We start from the raw sequence: 22,938 nt of genomic DNA on the forward strand, positions 1-22,938 counted from the left end.
AGGTTTCAAGTGGAGTGTGTTCGTGGTCGGGGGCGTGTGTGTGTGCGCAAGTCGAGTGACCTTTCTTTGGTGATCTAGCTGTATGAATCCTGTTCCGTCAGTCATAAAGCTAGATCAGCAAGGCAGGGTATCGCGACTGTTTACTTCAACACTCGCACTACCACTGGATTACTCGGGCTTAATGGTGTCTGACGGGCTCGTCGTACTATTGTGAACCTCTGGGAACTAGAGCTGTGCATGTGTTTTGTTTGTCATATCACAGTTTTAGTTACTAGACGGTTGCATGACGGACCTGGTCGTGGAGTGACCCATCGCGAGGAAGTGTCTCAAATTCCGGGTGTCTGCCGGTTGAGTTCGAGCTTGGTTGCCAGGTAGTGTGGACCCAGTGCATGGCTTAATCATGACTAGATCCAACACTCATCTGGTGGCCTGCTCGCTAGGCGTCAAGAGTGCGAAGACCGATGGGTTGTTAGTCTCCAGGTCCTGCTTTCCACCTTTCCACGCTAGTCTCCTTCACACCTATATCTGACGCCTCAGTGGAGAGGACCCGGTGCTGAAGTGTCAGGTCATCACCGGGTTCTTTTCGCGGGGGTCTAGAGTAAACTCAACGTGACTCTACGTGGTGTGACGCTCCCTGATGCGGTTGTGTTAGCTATCCAAATAAATCTAAGTAGACGACTGTTTTATGCTTATCCCCATCTTTCTTTACAACTTATATATTTCACTTCACTTTTTTCAGTATTTTTTTCTGTAACCTACAGACTTTCCTGTAGTTTCTGATCCAACACATTTTATCTTATTCTTGCTTCTATTAGGAACCAGACGAACCATACCGGTACAAGTCTTGATCCATTATATTTTCCTGTATTTTATCTTCTACAAACCATAAGCGGAAAATTACCACCTGACACTGTTCAAAGGTTGTGGAGTAAATGAAACTTAGGTAGTTGCATACACAAACTTAAGTTCCGAAAACTAAGCTGCTAAAGCTTCATGCAGATAAATTCACACTTTGAAAGCGAACGGAGTCTGCGTAATTAGTGTAATAGATAGATCGTCATGAAATGAGAAGCTTATTACATAAATTGCATGACTATGAAAGCTTATACATCTCCAAAAGCTGTATAATTTGCAGGACTTTTTAAAAAGTTACTTAGTACACTAAGTGCAAACGGTAAATGCGACTTGTTGGAGTCTCGATAATGCTTATTTTACTTAGTTTTTTTTTTTTTTGTCCAGTGTTCAAGTTTCATTGTACATTAGGCAAAATTTGAAGTATTGAGAATGGTCTACGATAAAAAAAAGAAATGTGTTAAAATGTGAGAAAAATATTTGGTCTACGATAAAAAAAATTGCGTAAAAATGTGAAAAATATTTTCTTCCATTCCACCACACCACAACTCCATACATTAATCATTCCAAATCTCATGCTACAGTGCAAATGATCCACTGCCTCAACATTTCTTTCCTTTTCCTTTACTTTCTGAATGGTATTCCTAATCACAAATTTCCAACATAATTAATTATTGTACAGCATTGATTGGCAAAACTACACTAGTAAGCAGTATGTGGATATCAATGTCACTTGTTTCATACCCAGCACTATGGCAATTATCAGTGACTATTCCATGACTGACTATACAAGCATAATGCAAGAATAGGGTATGGTCATCATAAAGGAAGTAAAATAAACTCGTGGATATATATAATTGCACATGTTTATGATATGAAGACAATTTGTTCATACCTGGACAAGTCGAGGGCACACCAACTGAAGTGTCAAACAAACACTGGTTTGGCATACCGTTTTGGGCATCAGCGCAACCACTTTTTCCTAAAATTATTTTTTCCCCAAATTGACTGACGGTATAATAAGCTATGTTATTTCCGTTGCAAGTCAATATTTTTAAAGTTAACTTTTCGACTACCTACAACTCCTTTGAATGCCTCATGTCCATTGAGTTGCCAGCAATTGTTAGGAAGTCTGTGCTGTCATCAGTTAATTTTTCAATTTCTCACCTTGTCATTTACACTGAAATATACAACTATTAGTTTCATCTCCCATCCACCTATTTTTCCTCTTACATATATTATTCCCATCCACCTATTTTTCCTCTTACATATATATCTTTTTTTGTCTCAACTTTATTTAGAATAATAATACCTTGATTTTCCATATAAACCATCATCAATCCTCCACCCCTCTCTCTCTCTCTCTCATGATGAAGTCTGGGAATTTTCTCCCCGAATGTTACCACTTCTGTTTGGGGAAAATTTCCTAAATCGTACCATTGTTTTGTCACTTCACTTGTCTTCAGTGCGCTCGACTTAGCATGCTTGAGTTGGTTCACGCTCGACTCGTCCATAAACCCAATGGGTTGACTTGTTGTTTATGGACCGTTTACTTCCAAATGAAAAAATCCTGACATTTGCAGATGTTAAGACTATGTCTTACCTGATTTCCAAGGCAATTACTGAAATCCTCCTTCATCCCAGATACTGACACCCTGTCATGGGGACGCTTAGGGCCAGACAAAGATGGCACCACATCCCCCAGATCCAATGTCACTACCTGTGAGATAACAGGAAATTTTTCAGAATATTAAATTTGATGTGTGATAGATTTATTTGAGCTATGCAACTGAATACTAGAGAGGATAAATAAATCATATTTGAACATCATTTAAGTACAGGAAATAGTTAAATTGTACAAACTTACCTCACTGTAAATAGGGTCTTGTGAGGCATCACTGAAGTTACGGAACATGTTGACAGCTTTCAGATAGGCCTCTATTTCTGCTATTTTCTTTTCATCACGACCTAAAAGTAATAAGATCAATATGTATATACTTTATAACACAAGCAAAATAGATATTGATAATAAACATATTACATGTTTCAACCTCTGACAGCCTGGATTTTCACTTACTACTTTGCCGCAGGTACTTAATGGTGGTGTTGTCAACAGGGAAGAACCCAACTGTGGCACCATATTCTGGACACATATTAGAGATGGTGGCACGATCAGCCAAGGAAAGCTGCTCCACGCCAGGACCATAGAACTCTACAAACTTCCCAACCACACCTACTTGTCGCAAGTGCTGAAAAAGTGTGATTGATCAAGCTGGAACTTACTTAATTTTCACATGTGAAAAGTTATGTATTCTCTTTACACCATGAGACTGTAGCTACATACCTTAGTAATAGTAAGGACAAGATCTGTTGAGGTGGAGAGTGGTGAAAGGGTGCCAGTGATGCAGTACCCTACCACCTTGGGTAGCACCATGGATACAGCCTGTCCTAGCATCACAGCCTCAGCCTCAATACCTGGTGATTGCAATGAATTCAAGTAAAGCAACAAAAGAGGACCATTACAAAATATTGCATACCATATGCTTAGGTGTGCTTCAAATTTAAAACTAAAGATGTTACAGGCCAAGTATGAACAAATAAGGACCACATTCTAAAACACTTCCAGCCACTCGTCAATCACTTTTAAAAGGGCTTTACTAAGAATCTAGTTGAAGTTACATGGGTGCTTTTGTGGTTATGGTAACAGATAAAAAAAATATTGTCATTATCAACACACTTCTAAGAACTCATTTAGCTTTGTGACCTTTGAAAATCGTCATAATGAGACCAAAGCGTTTTTTAATGTGGGCCCAGGATATGCAGAAGAGACCAACCTCCAACTCCCCATCCGATGACCCCGAGGCCGTTGATCATGGTGGTGTGGGAATCAGTGCCCACTAAGGAGTCAGGGAACAGAAGGCTTTCATTTTTAAATACAACTCTAGCCAAATACTCCAAGTTCACCTGCAAGAACAAACATAAATGCTCATTCCTTTACATCAAGCCCCAAACATCCTCTTTTTCTTCACACATATAATAGCTAATATTTGTTAAAAGGTACACATTTAAATGGTCCAAAAATCCTCCATCTGGCGTAAGTCCAAATCCAAATGAAATCAGCCAATTGTCTTGGGTTGGGTATGGGTTATTTTAGAATGAATAATAATATGCAAATCAAGCAGTTTAGCAACAGCACAGCTTAATGTATGTAGTACAGCCAAACCACCATACCTTAATCAGCTCATTTATACAGCAATAGAGACATACTCACATATCCCAATGACTCCAAGAGAATGTGACTAAAGAAAATAATACAATTTTCCCTCACCTGGTGCACAATTCCTGACCCTGGGGGAACAATCAGCATGTTCTTAAGGGCCTGAGCTCCCCACTTGAGAAAAATGAACCGCTCATAATTACGTTCAAACTCAAGCTCCTGATTTTTCTGTAGTGCACTGGACCTGCAAGCAAACATCAGAAAGTAAAACTGTGATTTGCTTAAGAAATCACTGCTACATCCATTACTATGAAGTGCAAGTTTACATAAAATCTCCCACTACTTACTAGTATTAACTAAAGGTTATAGTTGTGTAAACTCTAGTCACAGGAAGCCAGTACTACTACAAGTAAAGACTATGAAGACCAATATCCAGTGTCATCAAAGTACACCTCAAAACAAAAGCAACAGCAAGCATGTAGCACATCCCCAGACAAAAAATAAAATTTACTTATACAAAATATTTTGCTGATAAAGTATAGCAAAAATATAAGTACAATATGAAACAAAATTTACAATAGCTTGTGTTTTCTTCTACTTGTTGCATGAGGTGAGAATTATAAGTGGGCAAAATGTAAGGAATGTTGAGTATGATGGAGAGACCAATGGAGTGATGGTGGTGAAACACCTTATGACAGTGGTTTCCAACCTTTTCGAATTCTCGCCCCCTTCACTAAATGACAAGTTCCCTGCGCCCCCCTTATTTATAAGGCACTTGTTACGTCTAGAACAGTCACAGAACTACCATCTTACTACCGCACCCTCATATTACTGTGGCGGCGTGGCCACATGGCCGACTCCCAAAGCTGAAGTACTGACATGTCTGAGACGTGAACCGAACGGGAACCATACGAACGATGCATTGTTTCTGGTAATCATTACCATATTTATATTTACAGCACGTTTCTCTCTTTAGCTTTTATAGATGTTTAATTCCTTAGTTACTTAGTAGCATTTGAAATAATTTATAATTGTAATTAGAAAATAACATTTCATAATTCATATCTGAAATGTTTTCTCAATACTTAACCAATTATGTATTCCATCAAAATCAATAATGTTGATATATAATCATCTACTAAGTAATTTTTCTACTTTATGAAGTGCTTGCTCCCTTGGCAGCCTTCGTGCCCCCTTAGGGGGGGCATGCCCCACAGGTTGGAAACCACTGCCTTAGGACAGAGACTAAACGAATTAGAGATGTGGAACAAATGGCAGGCTATACAGCCAAGAAAAGGGATGATGACCGGAGATTCTTAAGCCTTACTGCTCACATGAGAGCTCTTTTTTGCATGATACATTAGTCAATTTCATTGATGAAGAACCTCTGTTAAATTAAATAGGGGGACCACGTAACTCACAGGCAAAATTATATATATATATATATATATATATATATATATATATATATATATATATATATATATATATATATATATATATCGACCAAACAACGGACAAATGCGTGCACGACCCTGGACGTAGATTGCAAAAGTCCGTTCTTTGCAAAAGTACGTAAAAAACTGTATAAAACGTACGTAAAATACGTAAAATTTTCTGATTTTCGTATTAGTTCAAGCTTAGCAGCCACTGGAAGAGCCTTTCGATTACACTATTTGGTTTACTAGGTTTAGGAGGCATTTTGGATAAGTAAAGCACTCGTGGGAAGGGTACAAATGCATAAAAACGCCGTGGTAAGCACTGGACAATGTTCGCTGTTGGTTGAAAATGCATGGACTGAAGATTAAACATGGCGGCCAACAGCTGATGACGCGACCAACCCGCCACCTACCGGACAATAATTTGCCAGGAAGACAATCGCGCGCATTTTAATATTCGTCCGTAGATTAAACCAGACTCCAGAATTTGTCAGTAGTTTACAAAATCCGTTGATGGGAGGTCCGTTGTTTTGAGGGTGGAGTGTATATATATGTATATATATATATATATATATATATATATATATATATATATATATATATATATATATATATATATATATATATATATATATCCTCTACTCATGATCAAAAAATATATCTGTAACACTACTTATCCTATCCATAGTTTGTACATGTAACAAACATAAAAATCAAACATAAATTAACTTTTGAAAGGTACAAACACAGGTGTGTGTGTGTGTGTGTGTGTGTGTGTGTGTGTGTGTGTGTGTGTGTGTGTGTGTGTGTGTGTGTGTGTGTGTGTGTGTGTGTGTGTGTGTGTGATATACATTCCTCAGTGCATCCATGTGGCACATAGCAAGCATGGCTGGTTTGAAAAGCACTAAGATTTTGTGCCCCATTATCATTTGCCCATACATGAGGAACTGCAGTATTTGATTGACAAACTGCAAGCTAGCAAGAGCCAAGCATGATCAGAAGAACAGCAGATATAAATGTTCCTTGCATATATACACACCTTATATGATAAAGATATTAGAGAAGAAAACAACATACAATATGACTTGTGATAAAGAGTAAGAGCTCAGTATAGAGAATGACTGACAAAATTCTATAAAAGCATCTCGCTGAATAACTCTAATGTTGAGATGCCTTCATAAATACTTTCTAAAACAATACAAAGGAAGTAACATTGATAACTAAAAGGATCTACAAACACTTTCAAACCAAATATGTAATTAACTGTAAACAATGACAAATGTGACCAACACCTGTTGGAACTACATGTTGCAGATGAATATATTCCAAGAATTATAATACCCAAAATCAAGCTGATTCAGGAAAAAAGAAAAAATTGTCAGTGCTGTACAATTTAACTCTGATTCTGTAATAGCAACTTCCCAGGTAACCAGCACCCACACATGCTATTGAGTAATCTAAAGTAGTAACCACATTCACACACATAACACTTCCCCAACAAACACATCATGTTATCCTTCTCTATGAGGAGTACCTCATTTAATACATCTGCACATAAAGCAGCTTACATATCCTTAGCTGATAGTCTCTTGCATACCAAACAATACAAATAACAGAATGTCTACTGTTCGCCCCCACCAAATAATTGTGCCCCTTAAGAAAACATATTTATTCAACAGCAGCAGATCAGTTTGAGTTATTTTTAAAGTAAAATCGAGTAATAATAAGCTGTTATGTAGAGGGCAAGGAATACCACAAGAGCCAATCTCAGCAGTTTAGTTTAAATCCTGAAGATATTTATCATTGACTTCCAGAGACATAAAGTTTGTTTTCATCCTACATTGATGATATCTCAATAGGATGACATTTAGCCAATCAACAATTTTTTTCAGCCAGCCAAAACTACCTTGGGTGCCTGTTAACTGGGAAACTGGAGTGATAGTAAACCTTCAAAAATATCGTAAAACTAAAATTCTTGTCACTAACTTTCTCCTCAGTATCAAACCCTTAAACTTTGCATGAATAAAATACAAAAGTGTATATATTCTAAGAGCCTCTGCTCACAAGTACTGTACACCATACCACACACAACACAACACTGTACAAAGATAACAGGTGCTAACCATTCAGACTGGCGTTCATGAAAAGGACACACTTCATCCTGAATGGGGATCCCAGGCACATCAAGAGGTGAAGGCAGGGATGATACTGACAGTCTTAAGGATGGAGTCACTGAAGTGTCACTCTTGATACTAGAAGTTTCTGAAACACTGGTGACAGACTCGGCAGCCACTTGTGTTCTTAATAGTTTTAATCTTGCATTTGATGTCCCACATGGTCTAAAACTTAAGTCTTCAACATCTACACTACAATGACTCTCAGAGTCTGATTTGTGGCTCTGGTCTGGAGTAGGAGCTCGACTGTCTGGCAGACTACTCTGTCTGTATGGAGGACCAAGGTAATAGTTGGCTGGGTACTGTGCCCCTGATACACTGGTATACTGAAGGGAGGGATATACTGGTGGTTGGTAACCATGTATCACTGGTGTATAAGTACCAGTTTGTTGTTGGTAGGTTACTGGTGATTCCCCAATAGATATGTGTGACACCATAGATGAGAGCTGATAGGTACTTGTGGAGGGGGTTGGCTGGTAAGGCCAAGGTTGCTGCACACCAACCACAACAGTCCCTGGCACAGCCACTGCAGGTGGACACACAAATACTGGCTGCGGAAAGCCACTTTGTATGGAAGAATATACAGCGGGACTGGAAGGCTGTGACTGTAACAACGGGGAAGTGGGGCGTGATCTTGACCCTTGAGAGCCATGCCTGTGTGGTTGTCTCCCACGTGTATATGACCGACTACTGGGGCGGCGCCCAGCCATGGAAGCTGACAAGCAGCCCGGCTGCCCATAGCTCACACAACGGCCACAGGACTGACCAGACAAAGATCCCCCACCACCAGGGTCGTCCCCTCCACGTCTGCAGGGGGAGAGACACTGTCAAAGGTGCAGCTTCAATCTTACAGTATACACACATTCATACCTAAACACACACCTACACACTCAGTCTTTCATGCACACCTACTGTCAGTCTTCAATCAACACCACAATCAATATAGAAAAGAAGATATACTTTGGGAGCTTTATAAGATATTTTGAGGATTGCCAGATTTGCTTCACCTTCCAAACTTGTTATAAAATACTGAATTACATGTCACTCTTCAACTCATGAAAAGATTTAACAAACTTGTTGTGTTTATCACCCATATGAACAGTAATTGAAACTCTTAAAAAGACTCAACATGGTGAGAATATGTCATTATGTAATTTGTGGACCAATTCACAATTTCATATGTACATTATTTTAGCAATTCAATGTGAAGAGATTTGAATATGAAAATCCATGCATCATAAAGGAAAAAATTTCCATAACTGCAACTTGTGATCTGAACATTCATCAATTAATAAAAAATCCTGAAAGGTAATAAGCATCTGACTAATGACCCTGGATTTAGTATACTACTGTTTTGAATCCTAGGTACTCTTTTGATTATTAACATTATGACATCAATGATACTACACTTAAATGCTGATTCAAAACCTTACTCTGGACTACAAACAGAATAGACATAAGTGTGTGATGCTACTCAAAGTTCAACAAGTGGGGAGGTGAGATGCAGTCTTGTCACATAAATGAGCATTGGTATGAGCATAACAGAAGCTATGAAATCAGGTAGAATACCCTGAATTAGCCATGAGAGAACAGATGCGAACAAGTGAGATGGGCTAAATATTTCAGAGGAGGGATAAATGCCAATAGAAAGACCCCATAATGTGGTCTGAGGAAAAATTTACCAATCACTGTGGTGATGCAAGCTCCTTCTAGGTGACAAAGGCTGATCTTTATAAATACAAAACCTGCCATTTAAACAAAGATGGTAATAAGTTCCATAATACATATAACAGAATTTTTGCCATGTCTTAAGGCTTTCCCAAACACACAATACTATACAGAGAGGTGTCCTCACTATGCATAAACTTGTGTTTCTATACATACGTATATCTTCCTTGCCAGGTTGGCATTTTTAAAGGTGAGGTACAAAATATTTTCTTGTCTTTTATAGCACACATGCACACACACACACACACACACACACACACAGAGCAGTTATTAGGCAGCTAAGTCCCAACTCTTGCACTTATACTCTGCACGTTTCATCCTTTACCAATCTATTCCATGAACCAGGATTACATCGTGAATGGAGTCTAATCCAAATCGTCTCAATCTGGCTGAAGTTTAGACAAGTTTGTATCAAGCACAAAAATGCCATTATTGACAATACTGTTGGAATTATAATAGTACTATTTGCTTCATGATATTGCTTGCATGAAGATATGCTCTACTAATCCATCCTAATAATTACAATTAAATATTGTTACCTTATGGATGCAGATTCATGCATTTAATAGTGTAATGGTATACATGACCATGCAAAACTGGTTACACAAGATGGGCTAGCAAAGTGAAAAAGAAGAAAAATATTTAAATAAGATGTTGTGGTCTGGTCATGCTCAAAGGTTAAAATCAGAAAAAAACAATTTTACTTACATACTATATGCATGTCACACCAGCACATGCATATACCACAATATCTTGATATGTATTTCACTCATTTAATTATTATTAGTTATCATTTTTCAACTGTCCTTCCTCTTATCATGTGATTGTCTTCTCACTGTATGCCAGTAAGCACACCTCTGTTTGTTGTGTATTGGACTTCATGGGCATCATTAAGACCAGAAAAAGATTATGAAGTTCAATTAGCAACTACATAACATTTTTTAGATTGTAGAATTTAGTAAAATGCAGATCCACAACTAAACAAATCAATTAATGTTACAGCCAGCCACACCAACATAAATGTCCCTCACAACTGAATAAGCGGATTGGTATTCAAACTTGTTAAACCACCACAGCACTGCACCAGAGTCTTCAGTCAGAAACACACTCCACTACAATGCTTTAAGAATTTTATCATGTAATTCTTTTCAAACATGTGGTGTAAGACAACATATAGACAGTCACACCAAGTTGTTACTGTTCACTTGGCATCATACTGAATGCATCATGCAGCAACAGTATTTGCAAACATTACACAATCATTTGCTCTTTATTTTACATGCAACAAAAATTCTGTTCTTTGACTTTCAAGACCTTTGAATATTGAATCAATTCACGATAAAACACAAATCAACACATGATCTACTGATATGGAGCAAAGTTCTCCAACATTACACGATACGAAACATCTCTATAGAGGATGAATTTGTGCATGCATATTGGCATATCACAGTACGCAACTCTATTTAAAGAAGCCTGAAAGAATGAGTAACACCTTATGATCTCCATTATTTATAATTAGTCACATCACTCCCATAGTGCATGAACTCTTTTTGACAAGCTGTAGAGCTCAGAATCCTGCATTTGATTTAATTATTTTCAACAATAATGAAAATAACACCCAAATTAGGTTGTGTCCCAGATCACTGAACAGTTTAAAGATGTAACTTGGGATACCACTGTATTAAATTTACAACAATTGGTACACAAGTTTTACGGTGCCTCATCAGCTGACTTGTCATTTATTTCATATATTCAAGTCAGACAAGTAAGTTTCATTCACATGCTGTCAACTGTGTTTGGAAACTGTAGTCTCATAATGGAAAATCTGTTTATCTGTGAGTTTATACAGCTTTGGTGCTACAGGAGATAAGTGAGCTCTTCGTCAGGTTAGGAGAATTAAAAGCTTGTCCAGATTATTAAGTAGTAAGAAAAGAGATACCCAAAAAGCATAACTACAAGTTTGTGGTTAATTAAACAAGTAGGTAACATTAATGATAACTAGAAAGCCCATTATAAAGTAGTTAAATACCAAAGCAAACTGTAATCCCCAAACAGTGTGTAACATCACAGAAAGGCCACCAAACAATAATTCTACTGAATATTGAGAAAAAAAAAAAAAAAGATAAATGCAAAAAAATATAAAAGTTCATCAATGATCAGACAAATTTTGTTTGTTGAACAAGACATTAAGTCATAATATGTACCTTCATAGAACCTTCATTACTTTATTAAAACATGAACTCTTATATCATAAATCTAATTCAGTTAAAAAGAATGAATTGCCATAAGATGAAATGAAACTGTGATACTAACGTCCTGGAGAATTCCACTTGCACCGAGTGGTCAATGACGAGGTCAGCTGGGCAGATGGGGTTGATCTTTTTTGGGTCCCCTCCAAGGTCCTTCACAGCATCCCTCATTGCTGCAAAGTCCACAACGGCTGGCACACCCGTGAAGTCCTGTCAGCATCGATTACTATGAAGGCACAGGCCACTTTCAATGAATGCTATCAAAAAGTCTTGTCTTTCTCTATGATTATTAATTAATCTATTTCTTTCTTGACACTTTATCTGTTTACCATCTTTCGTTGTATGGCACAAATCATTCTTATTTTCTTTCTATTGGGCCACATTTTACAACCCACAGGAGGGCTGGAATGTTGGCCTCCCATTCCTGAAGGAGCCACATACACAAACAAAAGCAAGATGGTTAGTTTCTTCCTCCTACCAGACACAATTACTTTATTAATGACACACAGTCTCTGCTCAGTAAACAGATAAAGGAAACCAATCTAATCTGTCCCCAAATATCAAATCTCCCACTAATACAAATTAATAAAAGATGAAGAAATAAATAAAAACACAGTATCAATAATGGAATAAAATGAAATAAGAAACATCTCAAAAGATTTACACAATGTATCTCAATTATTCAAATATGTGACCAATGCGGCAAAAATTCTCTTCTTCAGCATGATTGACTCTGATACACAAATAAACGATGACAAAGACTGACCTGCAGGATGACCCGGGCTGGACGGAAGGCCACCTCCACTCCCTCTGCAACATTCTGCTTCTTTTCCCAGTCTAGAATGTTGTGCACATCCTCTTCTTTCACCTGCAACAGTATCACCACAGTTAGCGGTAAAGACAAAGACAGATGGACGGACGGATGGAAAGACACATATGAGAGAGAGAGAGAGAGAGAGAGAGAGAGAGAGAGAGAGAGAGAGAGAGAGAGAGAGAGAGAGAGAGAGAGAGAGAGAGAGAGAGAGAGAGAGAGAGAGAGAGAGAGAGAGAGAGAGAGAGAGAGGTTAAGAAAATAAAATGGCTAACCATATTTTCACTTTACAGTAGAAAAAGAAAAAGTAAAATAATTACTTATATTGCAATGGTGCAGTGTAAGTTGCTACATGAAAATGTTTATATTCCTGTGTTGTATAATAAGCTAAGAATAAAGTGCACAAAATGAATAACCCCATCCCTTTAAAAAAGGATAAATTAATTGCTTTCATAGAATGCTTTTCACTTTGTCAAGTAAGATCACATAATTCTGCTTACAGCATAGAGTAAAACCGTAAGATAAACAAACTGGGTGAAGAATCAAGTTGTTAAAGTTGAAAATATGCAATGTCTAATGAACATAACAGCAAAACCTTTTTGCCAGATTTAGACCATTATATATGGTGAAGTGTCTGAAGATACATATACAAGCAGGGGCAACTTTGGGTGGTGGGAGTGTAGTGAACTGCACAATAGGATAAGACACATAGCTATATGATCCATGACTTAGTATTCCATGCCCAAAACAGGATACTTGTGCTCTTACATTAATTACATTTTAGTGACAATTTCTCCTTGCTTATAACAACCTGAAGATTGCTAAATGTTTATTTGATACATCTAATAGTTTATCACATCAGTTACTTTAAGGTACCTTATATTGTACGTGTAATATATAGAACAACAAAGATAGTACAGTACCTGAAAGTTATCACAGTTTCTGACAGCTGCCTCCAATAAAACCCTGATGCTAAAAGGTAGGCGATCTGGTGAAGAATTCATACTTTGAATGACATGAACGAAAATGAATATGTAAATCTCCAAGTACATCATTTTCTCATGAACAAAACTTAATCCCTCACAGTTCAGCATCTCAACAACTTGGGTGCACAATGATGTGAAATTCAAGAATATGTCCTTCATTTGTCAAGGAATTATTTAAGGGTAATAACAAGAAATACATATTAGGTAGATAATCTTGATGTATTCACTTGTTTGAGATGATGTAAAATTCTCCAAATCACTTCTGGCAAATTTGTATTCATCATTTCTCTTTAGCTATGAAATATGTTCATGTTTTCACTTTAAGCATGAAGTAAAGAGCAAATTTTAACTAACTTCATCTAATTTATATGTTACCTCACAAAATTCAACAATTTCCCCTTGAATCACTACACTTGCTCAGAAGTAATGAGGCAATAGCAAGAAGTCAAGTAAATCCAAACTGAAAGATGCTCACCATAACGTTTGTCTTTGAGGTCCAGAAGGTTGTAATACTTGAAGGTTTCCCCACCAATCTTGATCTCTGAGAGGAGATGAGCAAATGGATTTGTTCCTGAAACAGGAAAAAAATGTATAGTTAATCTATAAGTAATGCCTCTTTCCTTTATAAATCAAAGTTAGTTTCCTTACGTGTTTGAAGAATACAGTGTTGAGTGGCTAAAAAGATGCACATTCCAATGGTCCACTTTTTCATTTTTCCCATGATACTGATGATAGAAGTCTTCTATAATTCACAACATTTTCTCGTTAATACTGTTCATACAAGAACATTGATATTCAGACATTTTCTTTAGACTATACAAGTCATTCATGCAAGGATACAATTTTAACATTTTACTGAATCAGGATGGTCAGTGTGTATGAAAGTTTTCTGAATCCTTTTAACGAGAGCAATCATTTGGCATACTTGCTGATGTCAGATGACTAATATGCAAATGTTGCATTTCTAAAGAAGCTTTAATATCTATTTCATGTGAAAGGATCAAACAATAGACAATCATAAACATGTACCAAAAAAAAAAAAAAAAAATCTTATATGATGACTTTTACAATGTGCTGACCACTCAAAAACTCTGCTTCTCCATATTGTGCTATTGTGGTAGATTATGACTTGTTTCAGTCAATGAATTGTCTGGATCTTTTCTACCACTTTAAATCTTGCACCTATCAACAGGTGGCAATGTGCCAGGTGTTTCCCATTTGCCAACCATCACGTTTCCATTGCCTGCCTCATCATTTATCATTGCCATAATAACTTTTTTTTTTTTTTTTTTTTTTTTTTGTCCAACAGCACTACTGAATCTTGTCACTTTGATGCATTAAATCAACCAGTTGGTCAGTCAATCTATTTTTTTTTTTTTTTCATAAAGAAAAAAAATAGCAGCAGCAGCAGCAGTGTAGTAGTAGTAGTAGTAGTAGTAGTAGTAGTAGTAGTAGTAGTAGTAGTAGTAGTAGTAGCAGCAGCAGCAGCAGCAGCAGCAGCAGCAGCAGCAGCAGCAGCAGTAGTTCTACAGCAGCAGCAGCAGTTCTACAGCAGCAGCAGCAGCAGCAGCAGCAGCAGTAGTAGTAGTACCTATCACCATTCCTATTATCATATCAATAATAAAAATATAAATCCATAACAAAAGTAGCAGAGATGCACGTGTGTACTGTGAGTGCGTGCACTGCAGGAATTGTGTACTCATAAACTGTCCAACAATGTCGTTTCATCTCATCGTGGTTTTGAGGTCATCCACAGTTGCCACAATGGTAGTCAACTGGCACCTTTACTGCGTTGACTCAGACGGTTGCATGATCCTTCTATCTTAACTAACATTGGATATCTAATTAGAACCTAGTGTGTGATGGGCAGCCTACCAATAGCTGCAGGGCTGGGATGGATGTTAATATATAGTCACTCATGGCTAGTGTTTATGGTTGTCCTTGGTAATATATTGACCATAATCATAAAACCAATTCTATCATTAAGGCTGTCATTAGCTACAAGTGACTGTTCCTAGCAAACCTGTGGTCACAATCGTAACAATGGCAAGGTCCATGATAAGATAATAGCATGGGTAAGGTCAGTCCTCGGTGATATACCAGTTCTCAATTTTTCTTTTTTCTTACGAATTTCTAAAGTGAAACCATATATTACCATTTCAAACCACACGCTGACCATAAGAATTTACATTACAGAAAATAAAAGGAAACCTATATTTCATCTATAAACATTAGAATCCCGTAATATTTCTTCTCGTCTTTTACAAGTACTCAGTTTTCCATGTTACTACTGAATTATTCACTGCAAGCTATTATAAGATCAAACATGTGCTATTAAAAACAAGCATTGTGACATTCTTCCTCTAAGAAACGAGAAACACGGTTGTGACAAATATGAGTAGGCATTAGATACAGTTCTCAGATAAGGATTCATTATATAATCCACGGAATAATAACCTATGACCCTTTACTTCCCAAATCTACTTAGGATTTGAAGCCATCACCATGTGTTACTTCTGATTTAACAACTATAAAGTATAATGAGTATTTAGTAAGGACTATTTTTACATCATTAAAAGCTATTCGATATTAGTGCCGTTAACTACCTTATCAATTAACAAGACAGTGGAGATCACTAATAAACTCATTCATACACTCATGCACAAAATAAAAACAATTCCAGGAGTATGAAAGGAACAAATTAATCATACAAACATCAATCACACTAACACGTCTTGGAATCATCAATTTCTGGAAAAAAAAATCGAGTCAGAAAAAATAACAACTCAGCAGCTTTCAATTCTCCTCTGAGATTGAGTCACAATTAAATAGGAGCAATGATGCCTTAGGAAGCACAGAACAGCCTTGCAGCTCACCTTCCCCTGCCATTCCGGCGTATTTTAAGGTGTCAGGAGGAGAAGGCAGGAGGCGAGGTGATGCTGGGCGGCGCTAGAGGGTTGTGGCAATAGTAGTGACTGGCGACACTCGGCAGCCACTTCATCGCTTCACCCCCACCTGCCACTCCTCTCCTCCCCTACCTCATCACTGCCTCCATCTCATCTTTTTTCGAGAATTTCTCTTTGCCTTCTCGTGCGATATTATGTCTTACTTAATTTGTTTATAACAATTATTGATATTGGTGCTAATCACACAGCACTTTTATCTTCACATTTGGCTGAAAAGCATCATGGTCAGTTTTGCTGGTTGACAAAGTGCATGGTGATGATGTTTGCATGAAGCGGCAAAAGTGGCCAATGTAATGACGTATGTTTTGTCCTTCATTGTCCTCTGGTGTGTTAAATTTTGTTATTATAATCTGTTTTTATTGGTATAGAAGTAAATAACACTAAATAATGCGTGGTGCCCCTAGATGTGTGTCGCAATCGAACGCAGGCAGTGGAGTACAGCAGGTATTATGGCTACGACCATGAATAGCTCTGTATACAAGGACATCATATTTACAGTGTTTGTATAGCCTACCTCCTGCGTAACAATACTCTCTCTCTCTCTCTCTCTCTCTCTCTCTCTCTCTCTCAGCTGTTGGTGCACATTTTCCCTTTTTAATCAAGAATTATATATATATATATATTTCTCTGAGAATTTTACTTTTTTCATGGTATAATAAATAATAAATACAATGAATAAGTTCAGAAATAGCTTAAAAATCTTCTCACTCAATATCTACCAAACGAGAGATAGGTAGAAAAAAAAAAATTCCATGGACATCAAAAAAACATAATCTGGCTAAATAACATTTTATGATAGAAAAAAAAGAGCTACTTAACAACCTAAGCCATGAGTAACAAAGAGCTACCTAGTAATGTCATGTACGGACGATAACTCGGCAGTCGGCATTCAAGCGACCTAACATTGTCAGAAGTTGACTTGCATACGTATGGGGTTGCGGTGTTTGTGATACCAGCGAATCTTGGTTATTTTATCAGTTATAACCACGCTGAGCTTACAATGAGTGGTGGCAATGGGTATAAATTGCGGTGTAACCTCCTGGGTCACTCTAAGGACGTGCGCGCTGTGGCCACCAGCCAGGATGGCCTGGTGGTGACGGCTTCGCGGGACTCCACGGCCAGGCTGTGGGCCCCCCAGGCAACTTCAGGGTGAGTGGTTTTGTATGAATAAAGATGAGGACTAGGTGAATAGCAACAATAGATTGTTTTCCTGGTAGTTCTTCAAGTTTTGCTCAACCTGGGTTTGAGTGTGTGGGGTCAATAATTGAATATTTGCAAGTCATTTTTGGAACATGAACGTTAGTCTCACCGTGATGTTTAGGTCAAGATTAACTCTGTGACTATCTTCACATGTAGTACTTTTCTTAGTTCCATGATGCTGTTATAGAAAACTTCTCTTCTTGAAGTTACACATTTGGATAGGTTAGCAAAACTAATGGCACTCTAGTGTCCTACCCTGCTTAATGAATTGCAGAAACTTTGGCGAAAATGAAAATACCTTTCTTCATTACTGATAGTATAATATATCAATGGTTTTTGGGAAAATATGAATTCAGTAAATATCAATCATGTCTTGAACTGATAGGTGAGTGAAATAAAATTAATGATGTGATGTTTTCAGAATTATAGGTTTTAACACAGCAAGGAATGATTATGTGTGGTCTTAAACTTTGATCCAGACTTTTCTGATATCTTTTTTAACTTGACAGAAATACTTTTGAAGCAGAACAAGTCTACAGTGGACACACTTCCTACGTAACGAGCGTTTGTGTGCTGCCGGGGGACGCCACACATCCAGAAGGATTGGTTGCCACAGGCTCCCGGGACACAAACATCCTAATATTTCCCCTCAGGAGCCAAGAGCCAGTCCATACACTGTCTGGCCACTCAGACACAGGTGAAAGAACTCATCCTGAAATTTGCAGTCTTCTATAGACCACCATCAGCCAGTGGCATACCTAGTGATTTTGGTGCCTAAAGTGGCCTATGGCTTTTAAATGTGCCACTTTTCGTTGAAGCAATACATTATTACAATGCACATTAACCCTTTAAAAAGGTTTAAGTAAATGAATAGATAAATACATACATCAGACCAGATTAATTGTTTTTTATTGAATAAAGATGAATCTAGGGATGTATTTATCAAGAATATGGGTTTGGGTCATACTAGGTATCAATAACACACACAGGCCTAATAATGTAAAACTAACAACATGCCACCTAGCTAGGCCACTGCCAATAATCAGAACTTGCATTCAAGCTCTTAATACTTTGCTATGAATTTCAGGTTCAAATAGGGTCATGTTATATACTTACGATGATGACACCATCCAACAGAACTTTTTAATGGTATCATCATTATAGAATTAATAGAACTGTGAAATATAAACTAATTTCATGAACACTGAATAATATAAGTAATTTTTCTTGGAGTTCAGAGTTACAAATTGAGAAGTAGGTTTATTTATAATGGATATCTTTGCAGTGTCTTGCCTCATTTGGGGAAATGGAGTGCTAGTATCTGGCTCATGGGACCATTCTGCCAGAATATGGACTAACTGGGAGTGTAGTCATGTTCTCAAGGGGCATGAAGGACCTCTGTGGTCAGTAGTGGTGCTGCCAAGTGAGGGGTCCAACACTCCCAGCATCTTGACAGCTTCAGCAGACAAGACAGTCAAACTATGGAAGGAAGGCAAAGTATGATATAACATTCCAGTGTTTTTCAATTCTTATACTCTTCCATGATTGTTTTATATATTTCAGGGAATATGTTGAAAGTAGATTTGAGAGGAACGCTAAGAATATAGTGTCAGAAAACAATATTGCATTATTTGAGAAGGGAAGTAGGGACTGGATAAAAATTAATTATATGGCAGTGAAGACTTTTTTTCAAGCCAGCCCAGTCCTTAATAGAATTTTTAGAAATGAGTATTTGGGAAAAGTAGATAATGCAGTTTGTTTTCTTCAGAATGAAGTTACTTTTTTTATACAAACATTATGATTCTGTGCACTCTTCAAGTGTTTTGCCCCTCCAGGTATGCACCACCTACTCGGGCCACAAGGACTGTGTACGGGGCTTGGCAGTCATCAACGCCACACAGTTTCTTTCTTGCTCAAATGATGCCACCGTTATACGCTGGTCCATATCAGGGGAACTATTGGCCACTTATTATGGACATACTAATTTCATATATGGGTAAGTCTTATGGCTTTATTCTTGATCTTTCTAAGTTTTTTTTTTTTTTATGTTGCATAAACTTTTATGTGTTATTAAGTATTTACAGCACTACCACTTCAGCATTTCAAAGTTGTTCTCTCAATTAGATTTCAGATATCAAGTGTCTAGAGTAATAAAGTCATCACTCTTTGCCAATCCTGGCCATATAATTTCTCATTAGCAACACATGGTAGCCTCCACAAAAGGTGAAGGTTTCAGTTTTCCTTTGGTTGGTTCAACCACCTCAAAAACTAAGCCTTTAGGCTCAATCCACTTGACCTTCCTGTCTTGGATTGGTATAGACTCAATTGTTGGCATCTATACCTATAAGCTACATAACTTGCTGTCCATAACATCTTTCATAAATTTCCTGCAAATAAACTTAAGAAGTTTATATTTTTTCCACAACTTATGCTTATTGTTTTTACAGTTTTATCATTCATGCAATGCAATAGAGTAATATATTTTCCATTTTGATTTCTAGAACAAACTCCTCAACCTAAGCTTTAATATTTGAATTGAAATCTCAGTGTAAAGTAAGCAGAGTTCATGTAGTTACCAAAACAATGCCTATTCCAACATGATACATTGTCCTCAGAGTGAGTATGGTAACGCAGGAAGGAGACTTTGTAACAGGTGGAGAAGACCGAACACTGCGAGTGTGGGAGGCTAATGGAGAGTGTGTGCAGACCATCCACATGCCAGCTCAGTCTGTGTGGGCAGTGGCTGCTCTTCCTAATTCAGATATTGTTTGTGGCTCAAGGTAAAAACTTTGATTTGATTGTTAGGATATTTTTATATGAGCAAACCACATATTTTTTGCTACTTTAGTGAACTGCTTTTCCTTTCTTTCCTTCTTTTTTTCTTTATTTGTTTAGGCTTTGTCCTAAAATGGATTGATTTAAAAGAGTTATTTGATCTTGTAAGTGTTTAGATACAAAACATGGATCCTTCAAGATGTCAAATAGCTACTGTTCATTTGGTGGTTGTTTGTCTGCTTGATTTTAGGAGTTACTCCTTGATTGACAAAAACTATTCCTTTTTGCATCACTTCACCTTATTTATTGTATTGAATTGATATAACTTCCTTAATTCAAGCTTCCTTACACACTTCCTTCTTGGCAGTGATGGAACATGCCGCATCTTTACCAGAATTGAAGGGCAACAAGCAAGTCCAGAGGATATTAAGGAATTTGAAGAAAGTGTTGCTAAATCCACAATGGCTGTAGGAGATCTTGGAGGCATAAAGAAAAGTGAACTGCCTGGGAAAGAGGTTCTTTTTGCCCCTGGGAAACGTGATGGACAAACTGTGATGGTTCGTGAGGGAGAAAAGATTAACTGCTATTCATGGTCAAGTTCTAGCCAACAGTGGACTGCAGTTGGAGAAGTTGTTGGTGGGACTGGAGGTTCAGCCTCTACTTCAGGTAAAGTCTTGCATGAAGGTAAGGAATACGATTATGTCTTTGATGTGGAACTTGACCAAGGCAATATCCTTAAGCTTCCCTACAACACATGTGAGGATCCCTACTTTGCTGCTCAGCGTTTCATTCATAAACATGAGCTGCCTCAAGACTTCTTAGATAGAGTAGCAAACTTTATCATGGAGAATACTAAGGGTGTTACCCTTGGAGTTGAAGCAAGTGGCCAGCTTGTAGATCCATTCACTGGTGCATCACGATACCAGCCTGGTGGTTCGCAGGACGCAGGTAGAGAAAGTGATCCTTTCACTGGAAGTGGTAGATATGTTCCTGCTAGTGCTTCAAGAAGGAATGGTGGGGCTGACCCATTTACTGGAGCATCAAGCTACACAACACAAACAGCCATAAAGCAACCAGAATCTTCTCATTTCTTCCCCCAGTTGATACCTCTGCAATTTGAAGGTTGCAATCCTTCAGGAATTCTTGCAAAGTTAATTGAATTCAATAACAACATTGATAAAGAGAAACAGTTCACTCCTGAAGTGTTAGAGCAGATGGTTGAAGCAGTTTCAAAGCCAGCTGAAGCAGATCCTGCACGGTTAGGCACCCTTGAAGTGGCTTTGCAGTGGCCAGTTGAGCATGTGTGGCCAGCCCTTGATGTACTGAGATTAGCTTTACTGTCTGAGCAGATGCAGAATGCTTGGTTGGTTGATGGCCGGAGTGAGACACTGGTTGCTCACTTGATCTCTTTAGTCAGGCCACCTTCCCCACCCAATGCTCAGCTGATGGCACTGCGTTGCTTCGCTAACTTGGGTGCTTTTCAACCAGGGCGCTCAGTGCTGATGAAGATGTGGGATCAAGTTGTTTCAGTCACTGTAGAAATCTCTCCATACAAAAATAAGAATTTAGAAATTGCAGCAGCAACTGTACTTCTCAATTTCAGTGTTTTGTTTGGCACAAATGATAACTTTGACAAAAAATGTCAGGTTCTGAGTGGTGCTGGGACTGTAGCCATGTCTGCAAATGACAGTGAGGCACAGTTTCGCTCTCTTGTGGCTCTTGGAACTCTGCTTTATAACTGTGGCCAGTGTCGCTCCCTTGCTGGGTCACTGGACTTGAAACCAGTGGTACAGACCTTGTCAACAGTGACCTCTCCAGCAAAGGTTGGGGAATGTGCAGGTCACATACTTAGACTGCTTTAGCATTTGTTGTGAAGTAACATTTTTAATTAGGAATGTATGCATTGGTATATTTTATTGATAGGATGATATTGCATTATATGTACTTGTATACTAAAAACAAAACAAAAAAAACTAATTGAATTTTTAAAGATATGAAAAGATTTTGTAAATCTGCATATGAGTAATACATTGTCTTCATGGATATGTACTGAAATGCTGGACCCTTAAGAATTGAGAGTAATTTATGAACATGATGTATTCATTTCTAACAAATTTTCATGATGTATTCAGTCTAGATATGATGTTCCAATATGCTGTAATTTTTCTTCACATCATTTAATGCAGTGTACTAACTTGATTTATTTCATGACAGGTTAGGGAAGATGTTATATACTGTTATGTTTGCAAATCCACAATGTTGATTTATAGAATGTTTTATGAGTCTTGTCTTGGTATTATTTCATGAGGACATGTTTTTACAAGATGCAAATAAAATAGTACATGCTCTTGATCTGTTTCCTGATCAGCATTGTCACTGATTGGAAACTATGTGGTTGCATTAAGATCCTTGTCAGGAGGGTAGCTCAGCATGTGCATGTCTCTGCAATTGATTATTGTACAAGTTATATAGTAAGAACACAGAGGTGGTTTTTATGATGAATTTTTCGTGGTTTAATACTGTACAGTGAGCATAGGA

At 37.7% G+C, this 22,938-nt stretch overlaps 2 protein-coding genes and 1 long non-coding RNA gene across 4 annotated transcripts in view; 1 reads left to right on the top strand and 2 right to left on the bottom strand.

The window, feature by feature from the left end:
• LOC123513861 (cytoplasmic aconitate hydratase-like) overlaps positions 1–16,490 on the bottom strand; it is a 30,093-nt gene extending 13,603 nt beyond the window's left edge. Inside the window, exons 1-12 of one of the 2 annotated variants that reach the window (XM_045271285.1) lie at positions 16,336–16,490; positions 13,935–14,030; positions 13,397–13,461; positions 12,429–12,530; positions 11,727–11,872; positions 7,632–8,489; positions 4,181–4,313; positions 3,687–3,816; positions 3,197–3,327; positions 2,930–3,101; positions 2,720–2,820; positions 2,456–2,572 (exon numbers count right to left, since the gene is read on the bottom strand). In XM_045271285.1, the coding sequence (XP_045127220.1) occupies positions 2,456–2,572; positions 2,720–2,820; positions 2,930–3,101; positions 3,197–3,327; positions 3,687–3,816; positions 4,181–4,313; positions 7,632–8,489; positions 11,727–11,872; positions 12,429–12,530; positions 13,397–13,461; positions 13,935–14,030; positions 16,336–16,348 (2,064 nt within the window). In that variant the 5' untranslated portion in view covers positions 16,349–16,490. The remainder of the gene's footprint in view (positions 1–2,455; positions 2,573–2,719; positions 2,821–2,929; positions 3,102–3,196; positions 3,328–3,686; positions 3,817–4,180; positions 4,314–7,631; positions 8,490–11,726; positions 11,873–12,428; positions 12,531–13,396; positions 13,462–13,934; positions 14,031–16,335) is intronic. The other variant, XM_045271286.1, reaches the window with a different exon arrangement.
• Positions 671–2,445, bottom strand: LOC123513863. The gene is made up of 2 exons (XR_006677465.1): positions 2,105–2,445; positions 671–2,069 (listed from the first exon to the last, which is right to left on the bottom strand). It is a non-coding gene; the product is annotated as an uncharacterized LOC123513863 (long non-coding RNA).
• An 800-nt stretch (positions 16,491–17,290) lies between the features above and the next one.
• Positions 17,291–22,790, top strand: LOC123514407 (phospholipase A-2-activating protein-like). Its single transcript, XM_045272324.1, has 6 exons — positions 17,291–17,574; positions 18,135–18,322; positions 18,911–19,122; positions 19,461–19,621; positions 20,241–20,405; positions 20,768–22,790. Exons 1-6 carry the CDS (start codon positions 17,426–17,428, stop codon positions 22,260–22,262), a joined length of 2,370 nt encoding a protein of 789 aa, XP_045128259.1. The 5' UTR covers positions 17,291–17,425; the 3' UTR covers positions 22,263–22,790.
• Positions 22,791–22,938: the final 148 nt, after the last annotated feature.

Source organism: Portunus trituberculatus, chromosome 37 (assembly GCF_017591435.1).
Source record: "Portunus trituberculatus isolate SZX2019 chromosome 37, ASM1759143v1, whole genome shotgun sequence".
NCBI classification, from domain to species: Eukaryota; Metazoa; Arthropoda; class Malacostraca; order Decapoda; family Portunidae; genus Portunus; species Portunus trituberculatus.